This window comes from Mastigoproctus giganteus, chromosome 9 (assembly GCF_048544385.1).
Source record: "Mastigoproctus giganteus isolate SK-2022 chromosome 9, ASM4854438v1, whole genome shotgun sequence".
NCBI classification, from domain to species: domain Eukaryota; kingdom Metazoa; phylum Arthropoda; class Arachnida; order Uropygi; family Thelyphonidae; genus Mastigoproctus; species Mastigoproctus giganteus.
This window is the reverse complement of record NC_143583.1, coordinates 11,170,470-11,195,250: the sequence shown is the minus strand read 5'-3', so window position 1 is coordinate 11,195,250 and position 24,781 is coordinate 11,170,470. Positions and strand designations below refer to the sequence as shown.

Sequence of the window (24,781 nt, the reverse complement as noted above, 5' to 3'; positions counted from 1 at the left end):
GACCCCACAACTGCAGGAATTTCTAGGATACAATACCAGGACATGGTTCCAGTAAGATGGGACGATTTGTCACACATCGAATGCAACATTACAAGTGGTTCGCAAACTGCTTCCAGAAAAAGTGATTTCACGTAGAGGTGAACAAGTACAGATCACTGTTGAAAAAAAAGCCGTGAATTAGAGTTGAATTTGAAAGTGTCTGCAATTCTGCCCAGACACGATAGGAGGGAGTATATGATGAGAGCCTTGTCGATCAATTCGGCCCTGGAAAGACTGTGCAAGGCTCAAGGGGTAGAATTTTTTTCAGCCTGGAGGACTATACTTGTTAACAGGGGAGACTGCTTCTATAGGGATGGGATACACTTAAATGGAAAGAGTGCAAGAATATTTCCTGATGCTATCGAGGCAGTGTTAGGTGGGTCGGAAAACTGCTAGCTTGGGGAGGGAGACAAATACTAATAGATTGACAGTAGCCACTGGCAGAGGTGAAAGAGATTCTTGCACTGCTTCTATTAGAATGAGCAGAAGCCTGAAAAACAAGATGCATGGTATTTCAGAGACTGCTGGGAGCCATTGCGGTACAAATAAACACATGGGTTGTGTTAGGGTAGCTAAGAATAGAAACAGGTGCAGGTATACTTGCGTGTACACCAATGCTAGGAGTTTAGTAAATAAATTTGATGAATTTGAGGTATTGCTCAAAACATCAAAGCCAGATATTGTTGGGATATCAGAGACGTGGTGTCACACAGATATAAGGGATGCAGAACTGCAATTTGAGGAGTACAACGTCTACAGAAAGGATAGACAGGATAGGAAGGGGGGAGGGGTTATGCTATTAGTTAAGAAACACATAAAATCCAAGTGAGTGAAGCCAGTCGACATCGCTGGACAGTGCAGTGTCGAGTCAGTTTGGTGTGACATAAGCATTGGGAGATCAAAATTGAGAGTAGGAGTGTGCTATAGGCCTAATGACTCTGATGAGTATAATAAGAAACTGTACAGGGAAATAGAGTGGGCCAGTAAATCAGAGAGTCTTATAATGGGGGATTTTAATTTCCCAGATATTGACTGGAATTTGGGGGCTGGTCACTCACACACTAGCAAGGCTTTTGTGGATTTATTGGATGATTGTTTTCTACATCAGCATGTTCAGGAGGCAACTAGAAGGAGTAATACTCTTGATTTGATTATCAGTAGTGATTCTTCATGCATTAAGAATCTGCAGGTAAATGAACCACTAGGTGGCAGTGATCAGTGTGCTGAAGTGGGATTTACTCAAAGAGGTAACTACCATTAGGGGTAAAGGGAAGGGTTATTGCTTTCGTAAAGGCGACTACGATGGACTGAGACAGTATTTAAATTCTATACAGTGGGACCAACTGATGATGTTACCAACAGCAAATTCAAAATGGGAAGCATTCAAAGAACTTATCTTGGAAGCTACTAGGCTTTACATACCAACTAAGAAATATTGTTCAAGGTTTAGGCCTAAATGGATGTCAGATAAACTAATGAGACATATGGCAGAGAAGAAAAATGCATGGGATACATACAAATTAACACGTGACACAGAAGCCTATGATAGATGCAAGTTGATCTGTAACCAAGTTACAAAGGAGGTTAGGCAGGCGAAGGCAGATTACGAGAAATCTTTGGCAAGGGATGCAAAGAAAAACAGCAAAGAGTTCTTTACTTATGTAAACTCTAGAAGGAGGGGGATGAATCAGATTGGTCCACTTGATATCGATGGTTCAACTGTTGATGATCCTGCTCAAGTAGCTAATAAAGTAAATGAATATTTTGCATCGACATTCACACATGAGGAGTTATTCAGCGAGGGGATGCCAGAGGTGGATTCAACTCTGGCAGTAAGCTAGAGAATCTTGTAATAACTGAGAATAAAGTGTAGGAGAAATTGTTGAAGATAAACACAAGAAAGGCATCTTGGGGTGGATGGGATATATCTAGTTATATTAAACGAGGCAGCAAAGGAAGTAAGCAAACCCTTAGCCATAATTATGAGAACTTCCTTGGACTCAGAGGAGGTACCCAGAGACTGGAGATGAGCAAATGTGACCCCAATTCACAAAGGAGGATCAAAGGCTGACACAAGTAATCATAGACCTGCGAGTTTAACTTCTGTTCCTGGAAAATTAATGGAGGCACTGGTTAAAGAAACACTGCAGGATCATCTAGACAAGACTTCAGTTATAGCTCGGACACAGCATGGTTTTGTTAAGGGGAAGTCTTGCCTGACCAATTTGATTGGATACTATGATGCAGTCACAAAAGAACTGGATGCAGGGAATAACTTTGATATTATATACTTGGATCTTAGAAAGGCTTTTGATACTGTTGCACATGGAAGACTGCTGCACAAACTGGAGCAGTGTGACATTGGAGGCAAATTGCTGCTATGGATAAAGAGGTGGTTGAGGGGGAGAAGACCAAGTGGTAATCAATGGACACTGCTCATCGTGGACTAATGTTATTAGTGGAGTCCCTCAGGGTTCAGTTGGGTACATTATTTTCTGTATTTATAAATGATATTGATGATGGCATATCAAGCTTAATGTCGAAGTTTGCAGATGATACGAAGGTTGGCAGGGTTGTCAATGACACTACTGATACTATGCTGCTGCAACAGGATCTGGAAAGGTTGAGCAGATGGGCTGAGAGGTGGCAAATGAAGTTTAACATTGACAAATGTAAAGTACTACATATGGGAAACACCAACCCCAGAGCAACGTATCAACTCTGTGGTACTACACTGACAGTGGTAGAGAATGAAAGGGACCTGGGGGTGGTTGTGCAGGCAGATATGAAGTTCTCTGAGCAGTGCCAATGGGCTGCAAGAGTAGCTCATGGTGTCTTGTCAATGATATACAGGAATATTTCTAGCAGGGATAAGGAGGTGATTATTCCCTTGTATAAGGCAATGGTCAGGCCACACCTAGAGTACTGTATACAGGTCCGGAAGCCTCATTTCAAGAAGGATGTAGAGCTGCTGGAACGAGTATAGAGAAGGGCAACAAGATTAGTGAATGGAACAAAGGGGTGCTCTTATGAAGAAAGGCTTAAGTTTTGCAAATTACAGTGTCTGGAGACTAGGCACCAGCGAGATGATCTGATAGAAGTGTATAAAGCCTTGAATGGTTTGAGCCTACTGAATCACCTGAGAGGGCATAAATTCAAATTGAAGAAAGACAGATGTAGGATGGACGTACGGAAATTTGCCTTTAGCCAGCGGGTGGTTGGTTGGTGGAACACACTTCCATCCCTTGTCGTGGAAGTTGATAGCCTAAATAAGTTTAAGGCTCAGCTGGACAGGTATTTCGAACGAATAGAGAGGTGAAGTGGAGTGGTATTTTTTTTTTTTTTTTTTTTTGGCTGATGCTGCATAAGCTTGCTTTCTTACTAATGCTTATGCTAAACTGGCCTCAAAGAAGTCCTGATTTATCCTCACCTGATTTTTGTTTGTGGGAATACCTCAAGAGCCTTGTTTACTCCAATAATCCAACAACAAGGGAGCAATTAAAAAAATATATCTGCCACGAAATCGCAAGAATTCCGCCAGCAATGTGTCAGCGCGTCTTCGAAAATTTGAGGGTTAGGTTTGAAGAGTGTCGTCGTCGTTGGGAGGAACGTCATCTCGATGATCTAATTTTTCGAAAACAATTTTTCATTAAGTGTAAAATATCTTTCATAAAAAAATTGTTTTTTAAAAAGCTTATATTTTTTTCATTATGATTTTTTCAAAAGTGCAATTGATTATGGGACACCCAGTATAATAATATCGCGATCCCTCGACCTTTTCCTCTTTGGTTGAATATAGGAATATATTAGGACGTCTTTAATTAATCAGTAATATTTTTGCTCAATTTTGTTACAAACTGTTCCACTGTTGTTCGTTGAGATGCATTTCATAAAATTAGTCGGAAAAATTAAATAATACGTACCACATTCTGCAAGAGCGATAACTGCTCTTTTGTCACTTTGATATCTTCGGCGATTTGACCGAGCGTTTCATTAAGATCTTGAACTTTACAATGTTCAGTATTTCGCTGTCTGGGAGTTTCTTCAACAGCTGTAAATGGATTAAATAGGTTCACTGCCAAAACAGAAGTGCCAATAAAGGTACATATGTGGATGAATTGTAATAAAATATAATTTTATATTTTAAAGTGTATTTTACCGTTATTTTTTATTGACCAGCTTTAAAAATGTACATAAATAAATAACGGGACACGCGTTAGATTGCGTATGCGAATCGCGATTGATTGATTGTTTTCTTTAAATACAGGATTATTAAAATTAAAGTATCCCTATGTAGAGGGCTCTGGAGTGAGTTCTAAGGTTCGTACTGAAGACAAATTTGGAAAACAGGTACAATAAAGAATGCGCTCGCCATTTATTGGGAAAAAAAATTAAGTTACAAAATTTGTAACTGTATGGCGCTGTGTCACTATTGCCACAGTGCCACTACTCAGCTCTACTGTACTGTATAAAAGCAAAGCAGCCTCTTTAAAAATCATACAGTAGCTGTTTGCCTGCACTACAGCAGCAATGCCAACAACAACGTTGCAGGAAAAGGCGCTGTTAGCGAAGCTGTACTATCAGAACAGCAACAATGCAGCTGCGACTATCAGAGAATTCCGGCGTAGTAGGCGCATAAGGCTCACGTGGACTTATGACTGTTTGTGTTGTCCACAAAATGATTGCGAAATTTGAAGCGACAGGACATCCTGGTGTTCAACCAGGTAGAGGTCGAAAACGAGTGGACTCGTCTTGTGTTGAAGATGTGGCTATGGCTGCCGTGGATTTATCAAGTCAATCTCCACTTGGTAGCGCAAGTGTGCCAGCTGTTTCTCGTGAAGTGGACATTCTGTATTCCACTGTAAGGCTAGTAATGCGTCAGGTGTTGCGGTACTATCCTTACAAGATGCACATGCTACAGCAGCTAAAGCATGGTGATGCAGATATTCGTTTCACATGCGCACTTCAGTTTCTGGCGCGAATGACAGTGGATATCACTTGGCCATGGAACATCCTTTGAAGTGATGAAGCCCACTTCTGCTTAAATGGACAAGTGAATACGCACAACTGTCGCATTTGGGCAACAGAAAACTCTCGAGTTATCCAAGAGGTCCCGCTGCATTCTCCAAAAGTGACAGCGTGATGTGGATTTACGGACACATTCATGACTGGGCCATATTTTTTTGAACAGGTAACACCGACTGCTGGACCCTGCACCTGTTCCATCACTGGACAACGATATTAAGAAATGTTGGCAAATTTCGTAATACCAGAGCTTCAACAACGTGGGTGCCTTCAGGATACCATAATCATGCAAGATGTAGTGGATATCATTTGTGGATGTGTTGCCTTAGCAATCTTTGGACACAACGGTGGATGTGTCCCAAGATTGCTAAGCCAACACTTTACAGATGGGTCATCAAGCTTGTTTCCAGACATCTTGGCCACCCCGATCACAGGTTGTTGTTGTTTTGGTTTTTAGGAGCATTAGCAACTAAGGCCATATTGCTCCGGGATATGCGGTGGTCATTCCCCAACCTTTCCACATCCTCCGTATTTGGTGGTGACGGGCTCGAACCCCGGTCTAATCAAGAAGCGTGTGCTACGCACTGCTGCTCCTTCCCACTTGGCTACGGAGGCGCCCCCCGATCACAGGATCTTACCCCATGCGACTTCTGGTTGTGGAGTTTTTTTGAAGAACCAGGTGTATCGGGAAGGGTGTCAATCTCTGGCAGATCTGAAGGACAGCATTAGACATTATGTGCTGGCTATTCCAGTTGACAACGTTCTGCTGTAGAAAATGCTGTTCTTCGAATGGAAACTGTCGTTGACCAAAATGGAGGACACAGTGAACAATTGTAGAGCTGTTCAAGTGACTTGTATTGCCACAGCGCCATATAGCGACAAATTTTGTAACAAATTTTTTTTCCCCAATAAATGGCGAGCGCATTCTTTATTGTACCTGTTGTCCAAATTTCTCTTCTCTCCTTAGAACTCGCTCCAGAGCCCTCTACATAGGGATACTCTGATTTTAACAACCCTGTACTTTAACCTGAAAAATTAAACATAATACATCTTATTCGGAAATCCAAGGGTTACACATAAGTATTACCTATAACCGCCAGTGTCAACAATTGTTTCCTGTTGTGCAATCATCTAATTTAAAAAAAAAAAAAATTTTTAAATACCACTTACGAAATGCATATGTAACAAAAAAATTTCATGCTGTTTTTAAATAAATCACTACCGATAGAAAAAAATGAAGGCTATTTTATCATCCCATTTCATCTTTGCAGGGGCAACGGGTAAATAACCTCACTCAAAAACGAGATTGTGGTCACCCTAAACTAAAAGATCTGGGAAAATTAGCTATATGTTAATACATCAATAAAGAACCGAGTTCAACATTTTCTTTAAATCACAAGAAATTCGTGATTTATTGTCAGATATATTCAACATTGATATGACACGATACAAAATCTTTGATATAATTCCATAAATTAGGTGCATAAAATACTGGTTTCTGCGGGCTATTCTCTACGTTTTTTTTTTTTTTTTTTGATTAAAAGGACTCTTTAACGAATGATTTTTTTCTGATTCCATTTTATTAAAACTATTCTGTTGTGCGTATACTGAAATGAACTTCCTTCGATAGAATGCTATCTCATCAGGAAGGGGATAAGATTGACGCTGCTGATTTAACACCAGGGGAAACACAAAAAAAAAAAAAAAAAAAAAGAGAGAGAGTATATGGAACCTGAAAATTTGTTTTCCGAAAAATATGAAAGATAACTAAATTATTATTTTTTTTTTATGAGAACCCCAAGCACGAGAGGTATTAGAACTTATAGTACTTAGTACCGTACATGGGTTGAAGGTTAAGAAGATATTGCCGACATTTTAATTTGTTGTAATTTTCAGGAAATACGTATGAAGGGAGTTTGTTCCAGAAAACGGAAGCCGAGAGAAAAAAATAAGGAAGAAGAAAAGTTGGTTCTGCGAGTTGCAAGTTGGGCAGTAAAAGGATGTTCGCTGATTTCGGCACGTGTTCGGGCTGCTTTAGGGGGGGGGGGGGGAAGAAGAAAAGTGCCCATGCAAGAATCTACGAAAAAGGCATGCAGCAGAAACTTAACGTCTATGAGACAAAGTGGAGAGACTGTTAGAGATGAGTCATTAATTAACCTAATTGCCCTCTTTTAAATGGAAACTAGAAGCCTGAGAGTGGGTTTGGAGGCACCAGCTCAGATGTGGGAACAATAATCCATGGTAGGCGGATTTGCGATTTCTAGAGTGAACAGCTGTTTGGAAGAAAAGCAACGCCAAAGCGAAAGAGAAAACCCAGTTTTTTAGATGCAGAGGAAGCAATATTTGTAATATGCTTATGCCAAGAGATTAGAAGCCAGGGTAATCCCCAATATAGATATATGATCTTGCCTAGAAATCAGAGTATCATCGAAAATAAGCAGAAGAATCCATTTTACGATTTATGGGATTGAAATCAACTAAGATATCTTTGCCCCACTTGGAAGTTACCTGGATAGCATTTAAGGAATTGGTAGTGGATATTTGACAAGTTGAAGCTGTTTGTGCCGGGCAAGTTTCCTTACTGGAAGGTTGAATGCAATGTGCTATCATCAGCAAAACTATGGATAGGATTTCCGGTCAATGGAAGAAGGTCATTAAAATACAAGAAGAAAAGAGTGGGAGAACGAACTGAACGCTGGGGAACACCAGCATTAATGAAGTTAGAAGACCGAGAGCCAACTACCATCACTCGCACTGAGCGGTCAGAGAGAAAACTGGATACCCAGTTAAAAAAAAAAAAAAAAAACACTGTTGCCAAACCATAAGACGGAAGCTTAGGCAGAAGACCTTTATGCCAAACACAATCAAAAGCTTTCGAAATGTCACGAGCAACCGCTTGAGTTTCACCAAACGTTTCCATTGAATTTGTCCATAGATGGGTAACATTTGCAAGTACCGTAGTTCAAACGTTATCAATCGTCAATAAACCGAAAGCTGGTTCCTCATGAGAGAAATAAAACCATATACAGACTTCTTTATCGCAATTTAGAATTAAAAAAAAATGGCCAAAAATCATCTTTCATTCACTTGAAACACTATTTTTCATGAAAATGTATTCGAGTACCACATACTACAAGTATTCCTTATAAAGCGACTGCGTTTATCAACTTTGTGGTTGGACTCTACCTGAACTTTTAAGATAGTATCCAATCGCTGACAGAAGTTGTCTATTTATTACTGCAATACAGCTATGAAAATTGACGTTTTATGATCGCTGAAGATAAAAAGGAGAAAAGACATTTCAGCTATCCTATATAAATTCATATCTTGATTTTGTTTTTTTCTTTTCACGCGAAGCGTTGTTTATAGGAGAGGCACTTAGGAAAATGCAGAATAAATATTTTTAAATTTTGCCGTAATATTGGAAATAAAAAAGATAAAAAGAAAGGTAAAATAAAAAAAATTAAATAAAAAAAATTAAATTAAAAAAACACAGTAAAAATCTCAAAAATTCAGAACTTCCTGTGTATTTCTCCGAGAGAGGGTAATCGACCGTACAAGGACAGATGGAAAAATAGACCAACCGGGCTTAAAAGTCGAGGGGAAAAAAATTCGATTAAAATAAATAAATTTTCTGTTTATACCCCGGGACAATATACAAGGAATAGCATCGTATTTAGCGGTCACTCAAGGCAAGTGTACTTGTGCACCCTCGCGCCTGACCACAGACTATACATGTATGTCACTCTTATCACTTGTTTGGAACGGATAAATATCACTTATTTTGCGGGACATTCAATATCAGTTCACAGAACAGCATTACAATATATACTTAACAGCACTATACTGTACAGTAGAGTATAGTGCTATGCTGTGAACTAGTCTTTAGTTTTTAAGGCTGTTGTTAGTTAGTTAGTTTTTAGGAGCATTAGCAACTAAGGCCATATTGCTCCGGGATATGCGGTGGTCATTCCCTGACCTTTCCGCATCCTCCGTATTTGGTGGTGACGGGCTCGAACCCTGGTCTAATCAAGAAGCGTGTGCTACGCAGTGCTGCTCCTTCCCACCTGGCTACGGAGGCGCCAGTTTTAAAGGCGATTCTATTGCCGAAATCATATGGCACTATTTATACCTCATATTAAGAAATATTGGAACAATCGCAACATCCATATCAGAGGCAGCATTCGAACCCGCGAACTTTATTTCGCCAGTCAAGTACGCTACTCACTGGACCAATCCAGCCGTACGGGTTAACATTTTAGTTAATGCTGACGATTATCATGGAGATTATACGGATCAAAGTTCCTGTATTATCTAGCCTTCAAAAATCTGGAACATGCTATTACCCCGAGGACGGCGGATTTCAGGTTCTACTGTACATCTGTTATGTATGCAAAATCAAATGAATTCCATATGTTTAAAAAAAAATAATAGATAATAAATAAAATAAATAAAATCCAGGGAGAGTTCAAAGAAGGGCAACCAGATTGGTGAGAGGTGCTAATCAATGTCTGTCTGCAAAACTTGGCAACTAGACATTTTAAGAAGACGTGATTGAGATTCATAAGCCCACAAAGAATATCAGTAAAATGAACGCGGGAGGTATACATATTTTCATTGCTTGAATAGAAAGAAGCAGGATAACAAATAAAAATTTTGAAGAGTAACAAAAGACTGATCTCATGAGTTTACTTTCGAGCAGCGTATTGTAAATCACTCTGGAATAAATTAATTGCAACGGTCGTGTAGCCGGAGAATTTGATGAAACTGAAAGAGTAACTGGAGTCAGTTTTCAGCAACAGAAAAAAGAATGACTGAGAATTTAATTTTTTTCCACTTCTTTTTAGCGGAGAAACAGAAAAAGTAATCTTCCTTGCATCATTTCGAGGGTTTAGTGTCAGACAAAGTTAACTACAAAATCATTTTGTAGTAAACGTTTTTTAATTAACCAAGAAAAAGTTATTTGACATTTTCTTGGTTTACCAAAATGTGCTTATAGCCCAAGCTAACTTGTAAACTACTATAGAAATACTGTACATTTCTATGACATGAATTGTTATTTTAAACTAAAGTTGTCTCAAAACAAAAATGCAATTTTGTAGTTAACGTTGTCTGACACCAAGCCTTCAATTTAGCCATTATAATACTAGACGTCTGTTCCCCAGTTTTTAGCGGATTGAAAGCAGCAGAATCAAGTTTCTATAAGAATAATTCAAATCCAAGTCACTGATTCTGAAATTCGTCAGCGAGAACTGAAAACATCTGCTTCTCCATTTTCTAACGATGCATAATCAAACAGAGCAAATTTTAACAGATTTCAATTCTTGAAATCTCTATTAAAATTTGAAGAATCTTGAAGAATTTATGAAGAATATTAACCACAGATCAAATATTTTCGTCCTTATTTATTATTTTTAAAAGAATTTTTAATCTATATTTTAAATTAGTTTTAATCCTATTCCACCTTAACATCGTGTAACAGAGCAGATCAATTGAGGTGAGTACCGACAATTAAGCCTTTATGCTATCATCCCCATTTAGTCTAATTCATATACTGTACTTTAAAACGTTCTATTAATCACCTAGATATTTCATTATAACAGCGAAAAAAAGTTTTGTAGTGCGATTAGACTTTTATCGCCCTCGTATTTTAATAAAATACACTTTTGCCCATTTTTGATGCATCGGCTATTCAAGCTTCTTCAAACGGCTCTTATGGTATTTTAATTAATAGGATATTTTCGTGTGTCTGTACAAGTGCATGCTAACAGACAAATCTGCATATTGTATTGACTAAAAAACCCTACTCCCTCCGGTTGCGATTAGTTAACTACCACCCTGACTGAAGAGGCCTTTAAGAGTTTCCCATATTTATGAAGAATTTATGGAGAATATTTATGAAATCTTCAAAAAAAAAATATGCCCAAGAGAATAAACATTCTATTATAAAATTAAAATGCAATTACTAGGTTGCAAAAATGAGTTTTACTGGGCTATGTAAAGATCCTATAAGTCCCTAAAATTATTTCTAATACTTCGTTCTGAAGTAGTCATGAATATGAAGAAGTTCTTTGGTTCTTAAACACGTTATGAAAATTACAACAAAAATAAATTCCATAAGAGCAGTAGCAACGCATCACCATACCTTTAAATTGCTTCATACTCATGACTAGATATAACTTAGTTATACTTAGTCACGAATATGAAGCATGAACAAATATTTGAGGTTTAAGGTCTCAATAAAGGAGGTGAAAGAATTTCTGCCCTACAGAAATGAATATTATGCACAGTTGGATGACAAAGTTTGGGAAACTGGTCAAACTGAATTAGGGATGGAAGAGAAATATCGTCATAATAAATGCTAAAAGAATAAAGTTCAGCAAATGCCTTCACAGGTAAATTAGAAATGTGAAACTCTCATAGCAAAATTCATTACCGCATTTCCGAAATTGAAATATATTACTGAAAGTCTTATTGATGAAAACGTTACCACTGATCCATCTGCCCAAATTTGATGCTAACTGCAACATGCGATGTCTGTGAGGTACTGCAGCTACCTGTAACTAAACAAACCAGCGTCAATAAAACGAAAAGGAAAAACTAACCAGAGAGCGCCCAAGTTAATCTGGAGCGTGACACTGTGGAGAGGACAAGGGCCTGATATGCAAAAGGCGGGCTATCTCGGATTAGATTTGGATTTTTTTTAATGGTGCAAAACGTAGAGGATTATCATATAATAGTATTCACCATATAGTGCAAAGAAACACAGGCTTTTGCTGAATTAGAAAAAAAAAAATACCGGGTAGATAAGAAAATATAGATTATATGCTTCCTCATACAAGTAACTTTCCAGTTGACCTTTGAATTTATTCAAACTCAACTTCAGCCTCAACTACCAGCGAAGGCAACTAACAGCAATCAACAACTCCCTGGCTAAAAGAAAACTTCTTACAATCTAATCTAAACCTCAACCCCTGTAATTTGAATTTATGGCCCCTAGTTCTGGAATTCTTTATAACATTGACAATTCCACCCTCATTCATTTTCCTAATTTCTCTCAGCGCCTTTTATAAGCCTGAATCAGGTCACCTCTGAGGTGTCTGGTTGCAAAGCTCTCCAGGCCCATATAATCGCAGTCTTTCCTCGTCCTTTTGCCAATCTCACCATTTGAGTTTAGTGAGCTTTCAGTAAAAAGGATGATCAGTCTTTGGACCCTTTCAAGAAGCTCAATGTCTTTTTTCAGATGAAGTTTCCATACTTGAACAAAGTATTCCAAATATGGCCTTAAAATTGCCTTATACAGTGGGATTATAACCTAACTGACTCTGCAGGATAACGTACCATAAATTAATCATCAATAGGACACCATGGGCTTTCCTGGCTGCCTGTCTATACTATGCAGAAAATTCATATCTGCCCGTATCCTAACTTCCAGATCCCTTTCCTCCTACACCGTGTTTAATCCAACCCCACTAAGTGTATAATTTATTTGGGGCTTGCCATTTCCCGAGTCTAAGACCTTACATTTAGCTGCATTAAAACATAGCTGCCACTTCTGTAAATATCTTTGAAGCCGGTTCGGGTCATCCTGAAGGGGCGCTGCTTGGTACTGATCATTAACGATTCTACCAATCTTTATCATAATTTTTTTTTTTTTTTCCCTACCAATCTTACTCTACCTCAAAAGTCATCTTGCCATAAATGCCATCTTCGACCAACTGCTGCCTAATGATGATCTCACTATTGACACTTCACACCATCTATCTATTCGAGATTTAAACCAAAAATACCTTCCTTTAGAAGAAACAAGTCCATTCACTGCAGAAGAACTTACTTCAATCTTGAATAAAATTCGGTCAAACAAATGTCCTGGCGATGACCTGATTGACAATATATTTATCAAACACTTTTATGACCTAAGGCCCAAAGTTCTACTTAAATTATTCAACAACTGCTTAAATACTGGAACGTTCCCCAAACCATGGAAACACGCCATTCTTAAGATTTTACATAAACCTGGTAAGCCACTAGATCAGGGGTGGGCAACATCCGGCCCGCGACGATGTTGAATCTGGACCCCTCGGTAAATGCATAAATATAGAAAATCCATACCTGACTACACTCGCCGTAAACGTTCGGCTTAATTCGGTTCAATCGGGAATCGCGGCCAGTACAACAGTAACCAAGTGATTCTACGCAGCGTCAAAGAGTTATTTCCTAATTATTATTGTAGCATCGATCGAACGAAGTTCCTTTGGGTTTGACTTCTTATTGAAAAAAATAATATTGGTGCGAGATATTTTATGCCTTTTCTAATTATTACAATTTTTAATTTAATATAATTTATAGCCCATAAAATGAGCCAATTAAAAAAAAAAGAAAAATTGATGCCGAATGGCGCATTTTCAATGATAATTGGACATTCAGATATTTAATTGCAAATATAGACGATAAAGCTGTTTGTTTGGTTTGTAACGAAACTATTTCCGTTTTTAAAGAATATAATCTAAAAAGGCATTTTTCAAAAACATTTCGTAAAATATAAGCTATTTTCACCGGAACAAATTAAAATTGAAGCAGAAAATTTAAAATGTGGTTTGCGTAAGCAACAAAATACTTTGAAAATTTTGTCAAAACAGATAGAGCTCTGACAAATTTAAATATTGTATTTACTTTTTTTAAAAATACATTAATAATTTGGTAATTCAAGTAATATAACATTTTTTAGGTTCTGATTTTTTTTATTAAATCGTTCCATCTATTCCGGCCCGCATCATGATGCGAAAATTTCATTCGACCCGCTAACGAAAAAAGTTGCCCACCAACTTTTTTCGTTAGCGAAAAAAGATTTGGCATTATCTGCACTAGATAATGCCAAATCCTACCGCCCCATAGCCTTGCTCTCTCACCTGGGAAAAGTGTTAGAGAGATTAATCGCCAATAAAATAACCACACTGCAGGGAGCCACAAGCTCCACATCCTCTCTTCAATACGGATTTAGGCAAGGGCTTGGATGCGAAGACGCCTTATTAGAACTCCACCACCTCATTGACTGCTCCACTTCCAAGTACGTTATGGCAATCTTTATCGATTTTGAGGGCGCTTTTGATACTTTATGGTGGGAGAGTGCTCTCAGTAGACTCCGTTCCAATCACTGCTCTCTTCAGCTTTATATAAACTTATTAGAAACTACTTTGCCGATCGCACCGTCACCGTCATCACTAAAAGCACGAAGATTCACAGATCTGTCTCCCGTGGTTGCCCCAAGGATCAATTTTGGGTCCCTTGATTTGGAACCTAGTTCTCAATGATTAGCTGCTTAGGACGACTGAATTTCAAAATGTGCAACAACTTGCGTATGCAGATGACATTATCATTTTAGTGAATGGAAATTCAAGATCTGAATTAAAACTCTATGCCAATAAAGTACTCTTTGAACTATCGTCCTGGTCCTCTAAGAACAAATTAAAATTATCCCGAACCAAATCGAAGATCATGATTTTTAAACACAAATTAGACTATCGCAGACCATCAGTTGTAAAACTTGACAAGAAATCACTTCCACTTGTCCGAAGCACCAAATTTTTTGGAGTCATCATCGACGACCGCTTTTCCTTTACTGAGCATATTCAACATCTGTCCGTCAAAGTTAAGAGTTTTACCGCAATTCTGCTCCAAATTACCAGACAAGACTGCGGATTGAACACTAAAACCCTACATCTATTTTATAATGCTGCCATAATCCCAATTACAACCTATGCTGCCAGCCTTTGGTTTAGACGCACTGCACTTAAAACTGTACAAACGAAGTTATCCACTATTCAACGTTGTTTTCTCCTTAGCCTACTTCATGTTTGCCCAACAGTATTAACTCCAGCTTTACTGACTCTTTCAGGCACTATACCACTTGACCTGCATGTTGTGTTTAGAGGGCTTTGCTTTTACATCCGAAAAGGCATTTCTACGGAATTTCAGGGAATCATTGTTAACAGTCAGGCTGATCCCAAAACTGGGCGAACCAGATGCTGGAATTTGTTAGTGAACACCTGGCAGAATAAATGGAATTCTACCGAAAAAGGAACTATCACCAAAAACTTCGTTCCCGACGTAACTACACTACTCTCATCATTCACCAGAAAATGGTTTATACCCTCACTGTTTATCTCATAAATACTAACTGGGCATGGTTCGCTTAACGCAAAAAACTCTACCAATTCAGACTTTCCAATACAGTCTCCTGTCGATGTGGGCTACCGGAAGACTCTCCTCACGTACTTTTTGAATGCTCCATTTACGACGATCTAAGATTGGTTCTTAAGGCAACAGTACCAAACTTGTGTCCTGGAGGTGAGAAGATACTCATTTCTGTCAACAATTTCCAGGCCCTTCAAACTTTCTGCAATGCTGCTTTTAATCGCAGGAAGTCTTAACCTCAATGTTAATTCAAGAAATCAAACTGAAAACACATCATAAATCATAATACAACTATGCGCTGCCTCGTCGTCCCGATGACGTCATATACAAAATTGTTGTGGTTTTCAAGAAGACGCAAAGATTTTAACAGATGCTGCACTTTTCTGACTCATCCTTTATCAAGACTCTCTGCAATTTAATCCTTCCTCTGCTCAGTGATACCGTCATCGACCAGAGACTTCTGACACCACTCCAGATTAACAGAATTCAGAATTATATCAGAACTTGTTCCTGCCGATCATGATTGAATCACATTACTACTTCTGTTTGACAATACACCTTTTTTCTTTGTGGACCACTTTGGGCAGCACTGCATAAAGACGTGGGCGAGAAACGGATAAAGATTTTATTTTCTTTTCTTTTCTTTCTTTTATTATTATTATTTTTTTTACTTTAAGCTATATTCATCCTTATTTCTTCGTCTTCTGCTGTCCTGTTTCCTGGGAATATGTGTGTGTGTGTGTGCGTGCGTGTGTGTGTGTGTGTGTGTGTGTGCGTGCGTGCGTGCGTGTATGTGTGTGTGTGTGTGTGCGTGCGTGCGTGCGTGCGTGCGTGCGTGCGTGTATGTGTGCGCGCTGTTGCCGGCACAGGGTTCTATTGAATGGCTCCAAACCTCTTTGGACATTCAGTACGTCACTAGTAATTGCAAAAGCATCAGCATCTCGACCAGCTGGGTCGGTGTGACTAGAAAACGGAAGCCAGCTGGAGTTGTGAACATTAAAATCACCAAGGAAATTTACCTCACTGTTAGGAAAGTTGGACTGGAGAGAGTCAAGTTGCAAAAGAGAGGAAGCCGAAGAGCTCCAAGTGATTAGTGGAGTTGGGAGAACGGTAGAGGCAACAGGTGAATTTGACAGAATGAGTACAAAGATTTTAAGCCAGAAAAGATCAAAAAGAGGAGATTCCAAATTACCAAGTCTCTGACAGGGAATATCGGAACGGACATATGCAGAAGTACCACCATTGTATGATTCCTCGAAAGGAATCATACAGCGAATAATTTGGGCATCTGAGATGAGCAGTAGTTGAATCAACCGATAAGTGAGATTCAGTCAGAAAAAGTACATATGGTTTGGAAGACTGCAAGTGGAAATGGACATCGTTGAGATTAGAATTGAGACCACGTAAATTTGTGAAATGAACTAGAAAGTGTTTGGGAGGTTTAGATCTTTTCGCAGATAAGCTTACTCTATTAAATTGACAATTCATGGTGTATTCAATAGTAAGAAAAAGTGTGGGGGGGCATGCTGTATGAAGTAATGAAATTTTTCGATACTGCGTACACATGGTAAGAATATAGACAGATCCTTGACATAACGTGGCCTCGATAATGGCCCCCGCATACACACTACTCGGACTCTCAACAGTCACTATGGCGCATTATGGCCTTAGCTGCCAATGCGCCATTAAAAACCAAATCAAACCAGTCACTATAAGTCAGGATTTAGAGGTAGCAAGATTCCGGAAGCTTCCTAAACAGTTACCAATAGGTTGGCTCCGGTGTACTAACTAGCGGCCGGCCTGCGAACACCGTTTTACAGCTGTAACCTCGAAATGTAAGGAAGATTGGATCTCGCCTTGATGTTCATCGTGACCTCAAAAGTCATCAGTAATACTGCATGATGGAAGAGATGGGGAAGGTTTGACCGGAACTTGGCTCTGGAGACTAAATATGGATTCCACCACTTCAAGCCTCCAATAAGCAAAGTGGTGGTATTGCACTGGTTGATGAGAGTCATCTACCACCTAATATTGTCTGGTAACACAGAGGGGCAGCATTCCTCGATGTGGTTTGGGCGCCACACGACGACCCCTGCTTACGTTGGTTCACACCTGGGTGATCACCCACAGTGTGCTTGTGCATGGAGGTTATACCCACCATTACTAACAGTCCCATCATCGTGAAGGTGCAAGCAGAGGTTTGCTGTCACAGACCGACCGTCCGGACTTCGCCGAAATTTGGTCCACTTGACTTAAATGTCACCCGAATATCAGTTCCATCAGCGTTTTAGACTCCCAGGTAGCAAGTACAGCTTGTCTGGTATATCTGAGAGAATGTCTGTGAAAACCTCAAGGCAATAGTAAAGCAGTTATTAATCAGTCCAAACAAGATTTTGAACAGGCTAAGGGTAGAAAACTTGCTTCTTGCCCTAATGGTAGCCGAGCATTTTGGTCTCTTGCCAAAGCTATTGCTCATCTCTGTTCCCACCACTGTCAAAACCAGATGGTTCTGTTGTCACTTTAGCCAAGGATAAAACTGACTTGCTAGCATCCCATTTTTCTTCCAACTCATGTATTAATGATCTTGGTAAAACACCTCCGACCATTCCCAACACACTCCATTCAATGCCTCCTATGGTCTTCCGTCAAAAGGATGTCGGAAGGATTTTGACGAATCTTGATGCTAAGAAAGCTCCAGGTCCCGATGGTATTTCTCCACTTGTTCTCAAAACCTGTGTTCCCGAAAGTGCTCCTGTTCTTTGCAGCCTTTTTCACAATCCTATTCCAAATGTGTTTTTTCTTCTGCTTGGAAATTTGCTCATATCCAGCCACTTCCTAAAAAGAGTGAAAAATCTCTCCCATCGCAATTACTTCTAAACTACTCTACTCTTTCTAAAGTAATGGAGAAATCAATTAACCGCCATCACTTAAACTACCAATAAACCTTCCCGTCTGCTCAATGATCGCCAGTATGGATTCCGTCAGTGTCGATCCACTTGTGATATTCTGGCTTATGTTACCCATTTATGGACCAATTCAATGGAAACGTTTGGTGAAACACAAGCAGTTGCTCTTCACATCTCAAACGCTTTCGATCGTGTTTGGTATAAAGGTCTTCTAACAAGCTTCCATCTCATGGATTGCCAACTGTTTTTTGTAATTGGTTATCCAGTTTTCTCTCTGATTGCTCATTGAGGGTGATCGTAGATGGCTCTCTGTCTTCTAACTTCTCCACTAATGCCGGTGTCCTTCAATGTTCAGTTCTTTCCCCCACTCTTTTCCTCTTGTATATTAATGACCTACTTCCATTGACTGGAAATCCTATTCATAGCTTTGCCGAGGATAGCACATTGCATTCCACTTTCCATTTTGAGAAACCTTGCCCTGCTCAATCAGCTTCAACTTCTCAAATATCCGCTACCAATTCCTTAAATGCCGATCTTCAGGTAATTCTCCAGTGGGGCAAAGACAACTTAGTTGATTTCAATCCTTCCAAAACTCAGTCTTGTCTTATATCTCGCAAAAAGGATCCTTCTGCTCCTATGCTTATCTTTGGTGACACTCTTATTTCTAGGCAAGTTGATATATCTCTTTTGGGGATTATTCTGACTTCCAATCTCTCTTGGCACAAGCATATTACAAATATTGCTTCCTCTGCATCTAAAAAACTTGGTTTTCTCTTTCGCTCTCGGCATTACTTTTCTTCCAAAAAGCTGTTCATTCTGTTCAAATCGCAAATCCGCCCTACCATGAAATATTGTTCTCACATCTGGGACGTGCCCCCAAAAACCTCTCTCAGACTTCTAGATTTCATTCAGAAGAGGGCAATTAGGTTAATTAATTGACTTCTCTCTAACAGAGTCTCTCCACTCGCTGTCTCATAGACGTACTGTTTCTGCTGCATGCTTTTTCTATAGATACTTCCATGGGCACTGATCTTTTGAATTGGCTTCTATTATTCCCGCTCTCTCCTTCAAAACAGTCCGAACACGTGCCGCCACCAGACAACATCCATTTACTGTCCAACTTCAAACTCACAGAACCAACTTTTCATCTTCCTCGTTTATTCATTCAACTGCCGTTTTCTGGAACAACCTTCCTTCGTACGTATTTCCTGAAAATTACAGTCTACAGAAGTTCAAGTCTAATATCAACAAATATCTTCTCTCGTCTTCTCACCCTCAAACCCAAGCACGGTACTAAGTACTATAGGTTCTAATACCTCTTGTGTTTGGAGTTTTCATAAAAAAAAAAAAAAAAAAAAACCTTCAAAAGACTTACTTGCCTTTGTACCCAAAGGTTTTCCTAATAAACAATCATCTGTAATTTTAAAATCACTAATTTCATATGGCTCAGCCTCACTTGCACAACCTCTTCCTACATGAAGGGTATTTTGTCAGTAAAGACCGATGCAAAGTACTTATTCAATTCATCCGCAACATCAGCTGGGTTATCTAAGACCCAATGCAAAAGGGTTCAATCTGATTAGCTTTCTTCTTTGTTGTATTTACATACATGAACAATTCCTAGTTCCCCATTTCCTGCTCTCTTAGCCAATACTTTCTCACGTGCAACCGTAGCCTCTCTAACCTTACTTGTGGTACTATTGCAGATCAGCTTGTTGTTGTAGGCTTCAGTACTTCTTGTCGCTCTGTAACTATCCCATGCCGTCTTTTTCTTCTCTATTTGACTGGCCAGATCTGAAGTCATTCATTTCGACATCCTCTTCCTGCATATTTTCTTATTAGTATGTACGTTCATGGCTTCTGTAATTTTTGAATGATCAAGTGTGAGTGTACTTTCGTACCCTCACACTTGATCATTCAGTAGATAGGCACAGCCTGCAGGAAGGGGGGGGGGAGGGGTGTTGCCTTTCCTGGCATCTGTATCTGGAGAAGCAGAATTACACGATATTAAAATAAATAGTAATATTCAAGTGTTTTTAAATCACGGGAGATAAACAGTTTGGCCTCCATATCTCTGAAACAAGGACTCCGGGACCAGTAAAAATACTCCTATATGAATAATTAAACACATGCAGAATACAGCAATACCTCGCTTAGCACAGGTTTCACTATATAACACTGTTTTCAATTAAGTTTCAGTCGAAAATTTATTGTACATATTAAAACTCATTCAATAGTATTAGTAATGGCCGCATAGTGCAAGTGTAAGGACCTGTCCTTACAACTGTTAAAAAAATGAGGGTTATTGATATTGAATAAAATTATTAAGGAATATTGACACAGACAACCATTTGAAATATATATGGTCAAACTAATAACTGAAATTGTATAGGATAATTCAGATAAGTCAAGGTTTAATTGTGCCTGTTACGCCTATTATCTTTAAGTAGAGGAAGATTAACGTAGCAACGGGGGGGGGAGCGTTTCGAACACGCGATACAATAGGAAACACTGATGGAGCAGACCGTAGTTAATGAGCTCAGATCAGATTTAACATTTCGCCCTAAAGAACAATGAGCTGAAACAAAAATAAATAAGATAGAGATGGAGCTTAGTAATGGAGGTATTCATGATATTTAAGTGCACACTTTAAAATTTCACGGGGGCAATTAACGACAGGTGTATCAAGGCCAATACAGGGCGTAGATGGGCAAACACAAAGCCGATCTAGAAACTCCAAAATTACTGGAATTTCCAGTTGCCTTTCTAAAAAAAAAAAAAATTCTAGGAATTACTGGAAACAAGTAGCCCTCTCTAAAAATGATGGAAGACACGCCCACGAAGAGTATAGGAGACGAATGGGAATCACAGGGGAAGGAATGTACTGGTCAGCAATTGGTCTGAACGAAAGAGCGCAGGAAATTTTGAAATTCAGAGTGAGGAGAAGGATAAGTTTTTTTGAAGTAGTCTTTGGAAGTGCGTAGAGGAAGACAGTCGGGTGGCAGAGTCGTTGCTGAGTTTTGGGAGAGATGGTGAAGTAGTCTTTGAAAGTGGGTAGAGGAAGACAGTCGTGGGGCAGAGTCGTTGCTGAGTTTGGGGGAGATGGTTTAGGAATGGGAAGGAAATTTTCTTTGTGAGAAATTTCGTAAGCCTAAAGTTGGGAAAAGAAATGTGTCCATGTGGAAGAAAGAATATTCTGCATAGCCAATGTATACTACAGCAGTGTGAGAAGCCGATAAAATTTATAGTGAAGGAAGAAGAGTGCCCAAGGATGAACAACTGCCCGCCTCCTAGTCTACGCCATTACGCTGATGGTTATGGCAGCCCTGAATAGGAAAATCACTTGGAAACTGAGTAAGTGATAGTTCAGTAAGAAACAAAACTTAAGTTTATAAAGAAAGGACTCTAGGAGCAATACCTAATCTATAAGAGAAAGTTAAATGTAATTGTAACCATGCCCACAGAACTGTAGTGAAATTAAGTGTAGGTCTTTAAGATAAGGGTTTATAAATGGGTAGAAAGGATACTTTGAGATAATAGTTAATTTTGAGGGAATGACTAAGTAGGTAACAAAGGATTGTAGTTGATTATGAAATTACAGCGAATTTGGATTTATAGAGAGTATAACACAGAGTGATAGTAACTGTTTTAAATGGATAAAACGCTGATAGAGTGCCCTGCTAGTTAAAGGATTATAGGATTAGATACGGGAAAACGGTTAATTACTATTGTTGATTATGAATGATGAACAGGTCTGTAGTTGAGGAAAGGATTTGCTAACTGAGGTATATTTATATATATGTATGTATACGTGGTGATTTTGGAAAGGGATATAAATATGTATATATATATAGCTACTTAAAATTGTTTATTGCCATGCTGGAAGCCACTTGTAAACCTACTAGGACAGTTGATTGGTCGGAAAACTCATGTAAGGATCATAAGATGTAATGACTCTTAGATCCGTTAGAACCCAAGGATGAGACACACGAAGAAAATAATGATATATATATATATATATATATATATATATATATATATATATATATATATATATGTATGAAAACTCTGTAGTTTGAATTACAAAGATATACACAGATAAAGCCTAACTGCCTAACAAAGCTACACATATTAAAGTTCACAGTCAATCGTAGCTATTGGTTGGAAATGTATATATATTGTCAATAAATATTATTATGTTTTGGTACTTAAGAGTCTGTCAGTCATTTTGAACTTCAGCCAATCCAGAGGAGAAAAAAAAATATTGAGACCCGCTTAGGGTCTAGAATCTTCTGGGAGACAAACAAGTCAGGTGTAAAGTGGGAGGGGACTAAACGGGGGGCACAGTAGAGTACAGAGAATAATTAAATAAGCCCTTATAGCATTGTGGAACAGGTTGAAAAAAAAAGAGGATATTTATAAAGGAAATTATTTAAAGTAAATAACAATAAATAAATAAAGAATAAAAATAACCCCCCCCACACAAGAAAGCACTATGGCTTATGCTGCACCAGGCAGGAAAAAAAAGAAAAAAAAAAAGAAAAAAAAAAAAAGAAAAAAAAAAAGAAAAGAAAAAAAAGAAAAAAAAAAGAAAAAAAAAAGAAAAGAAAAAAAAAAGAAAAGAAAAAAAAAAGAAAAGAAAAAAAAAGAAAAGAAAAAAAAATTCGAATAAAACAATGATAAAATAATAAATAATAATAATTAGTAAAAGAAAAGGAAATTAAACCTAATACCCCATGTGCTTCCCTCACCCGAAGGTACTATCCAGATGACCATTGAATTTTCCCAAACGGTCAGCCTCTACCACCCATGTAGGCAACTTATTCCAGTAATTTATTACTCGCTGGCTAAAATAAAACTTCCTGCAGTCCAATCTAAACATTTCCCCCCGTAACTTGAATTTATGTCCCCTAGTTCTAGCATCATTTATAATCTTGAAAATTTCGTCCTCATTCATTTTACTGATGCCTCTCAGAGCCTTAAACACCTCAATCAAATCTCCTCTAAGGTTTCTAGTTTCCAAACTCTGAAACCCACATATTCGAAGTCTTTCTTCATAAGGACGCCCTTTTGCCGATCTCACCAGGCGAGTTACCCGTTTTTATACCCTTTCAAGAAGCTCGATGTCTTTCTTTAGGTGCGGTCTCCATACTTGAACACAGTATTCCAGGTGTGGTCTAACAAAAGCCTTATATAATGGGATTATCACGTCCCTATCTCTACTTGCAAAAGTTCGATAGATCATCGATAGGACACCATGGGCCTTCCTTGCAACCTGTTTACAATGCTCGGAGAATTTCATGTCTGACCGTATCGTAACACCCAAGTCCCTTTCCTCCAGTACTGGTTTTAGTTGAACTCCACCAAGTGAATAAGTTTTTTTGGGATTACTGTTTCCCAGGTGTAATACCTTACACTTTGTTGGATTAAAGCATAGCTGCCATTTTTCTGACCATTCCTGAAGTCTATCTAGGTCTCTCTGAAGAAGCTCAGCTTGACAGTGATCATTAACTACTCTACCAATTTTAATATCATCTGCAAATTTAGACATCACGCCCTCTATCCCTTCATCGAAGTCGTTTATGAAAATTAAAAACAGCAATGGTCCTAATACTGACCCTTGGAGAACCCCACTTCTTACATCAACCCAATCTGAGGAATAGCCATTTATCACAACCCTCTGCCTCCTGCCCTGAAGCCATCCTTCTATCCATCTAAGGATTTTCCCAGTGATTCCAACCTGTTCTAGCTTATAAAGCAGCCGCTCATGTGGAACTGTGTCAAAAGTTTTGTTGAAATCTAAATAAACAATGTCGAAATTATTCCCTAAATCCAGCTCGTGAGTTACCCTTTCAAAATAGCGAACCAGATTTGTTAAACATGATTTTCCCTTTACAAAACCATGCCGAGTATCCTTGAGAATTTCAATTCGATCCAAATGATCCTGAATTCCACCCTTGATCATTGCCTCCATGATTTTCCCTACCACTGAAGTCAGACTGAGAGGTCGATAATTTCCCACTTCACTCTTAGAGCCACCCTTATGCATGGGAGACACATTGGCACTTTTCCAATCCAAGGGAATCTCCCCAGAGTCTAGTGATGCTCGCATAATTAGCCTCAATGGTCCAATGCACTCACTTGCTGCATCCCTTAAGATTATATGGTATGTTCCATTAACTCCAGAAAGGCTCGAAAGTTTTTTCATTAAATAATCTTGCGAAATTTCAATATCATTAATTAGATATTTTTTTAACTTCGCTCCCACAATTTCCCATTGTCACTAGGTACGTGTACATATATGCTGCAGGGCCAACTCTCTTGCCTCATATGCACGTGTGCCAATAGCTCCCCTGTATAGTGTTAATTCTGTCCTGACGAGACAAACGTGATGGATTTTCAAACATTTCATTTCACAATTTATTTTTTACCCCTTTAAATACAATCGAATACATATCTGCATTTTGGCTAGAAATCGCTGCCAACAACATGTGTTCTGTTTGGCAGTATGTTTTGCCCCATTTGGAAAATACATGTATTTCATTGGTTTTGAAATGCAAGCTGACAATCGCCGAAGACACTGTGAAGATCTGAAAAGACTTTGGACACTGCCAGTG

The 24,781-nt window shown here is 38.7% G+C and overlaps 1 protein-coding gene across 3 annotated transcripts in view; it reads right to left on the bottom strand.

The window, feature by feature from the left end:
• The window catches only part of LOC150080050 (dixin-like), a 391,642-nt gene that overhangs the window by 261,968 nt on the left and 104,893 nt on the right, over nucleotides 1-24,781 (bottom strand). For all 3 annotated transcript variants that reach the window (XM_090381957.1, XM_090381956.1, XM_090381958.1), the window contains exon 7: nucleotides 3,963-4,090. In XM_090381957.1, the coding sequence (XP_090238083.1) occupies nucleotides 3,963-4,090 (128 nt within the window). The remainder of the gene's footprint in view (nucleotides 1-3,962; nucleotides 4,091-24,781) is intronic.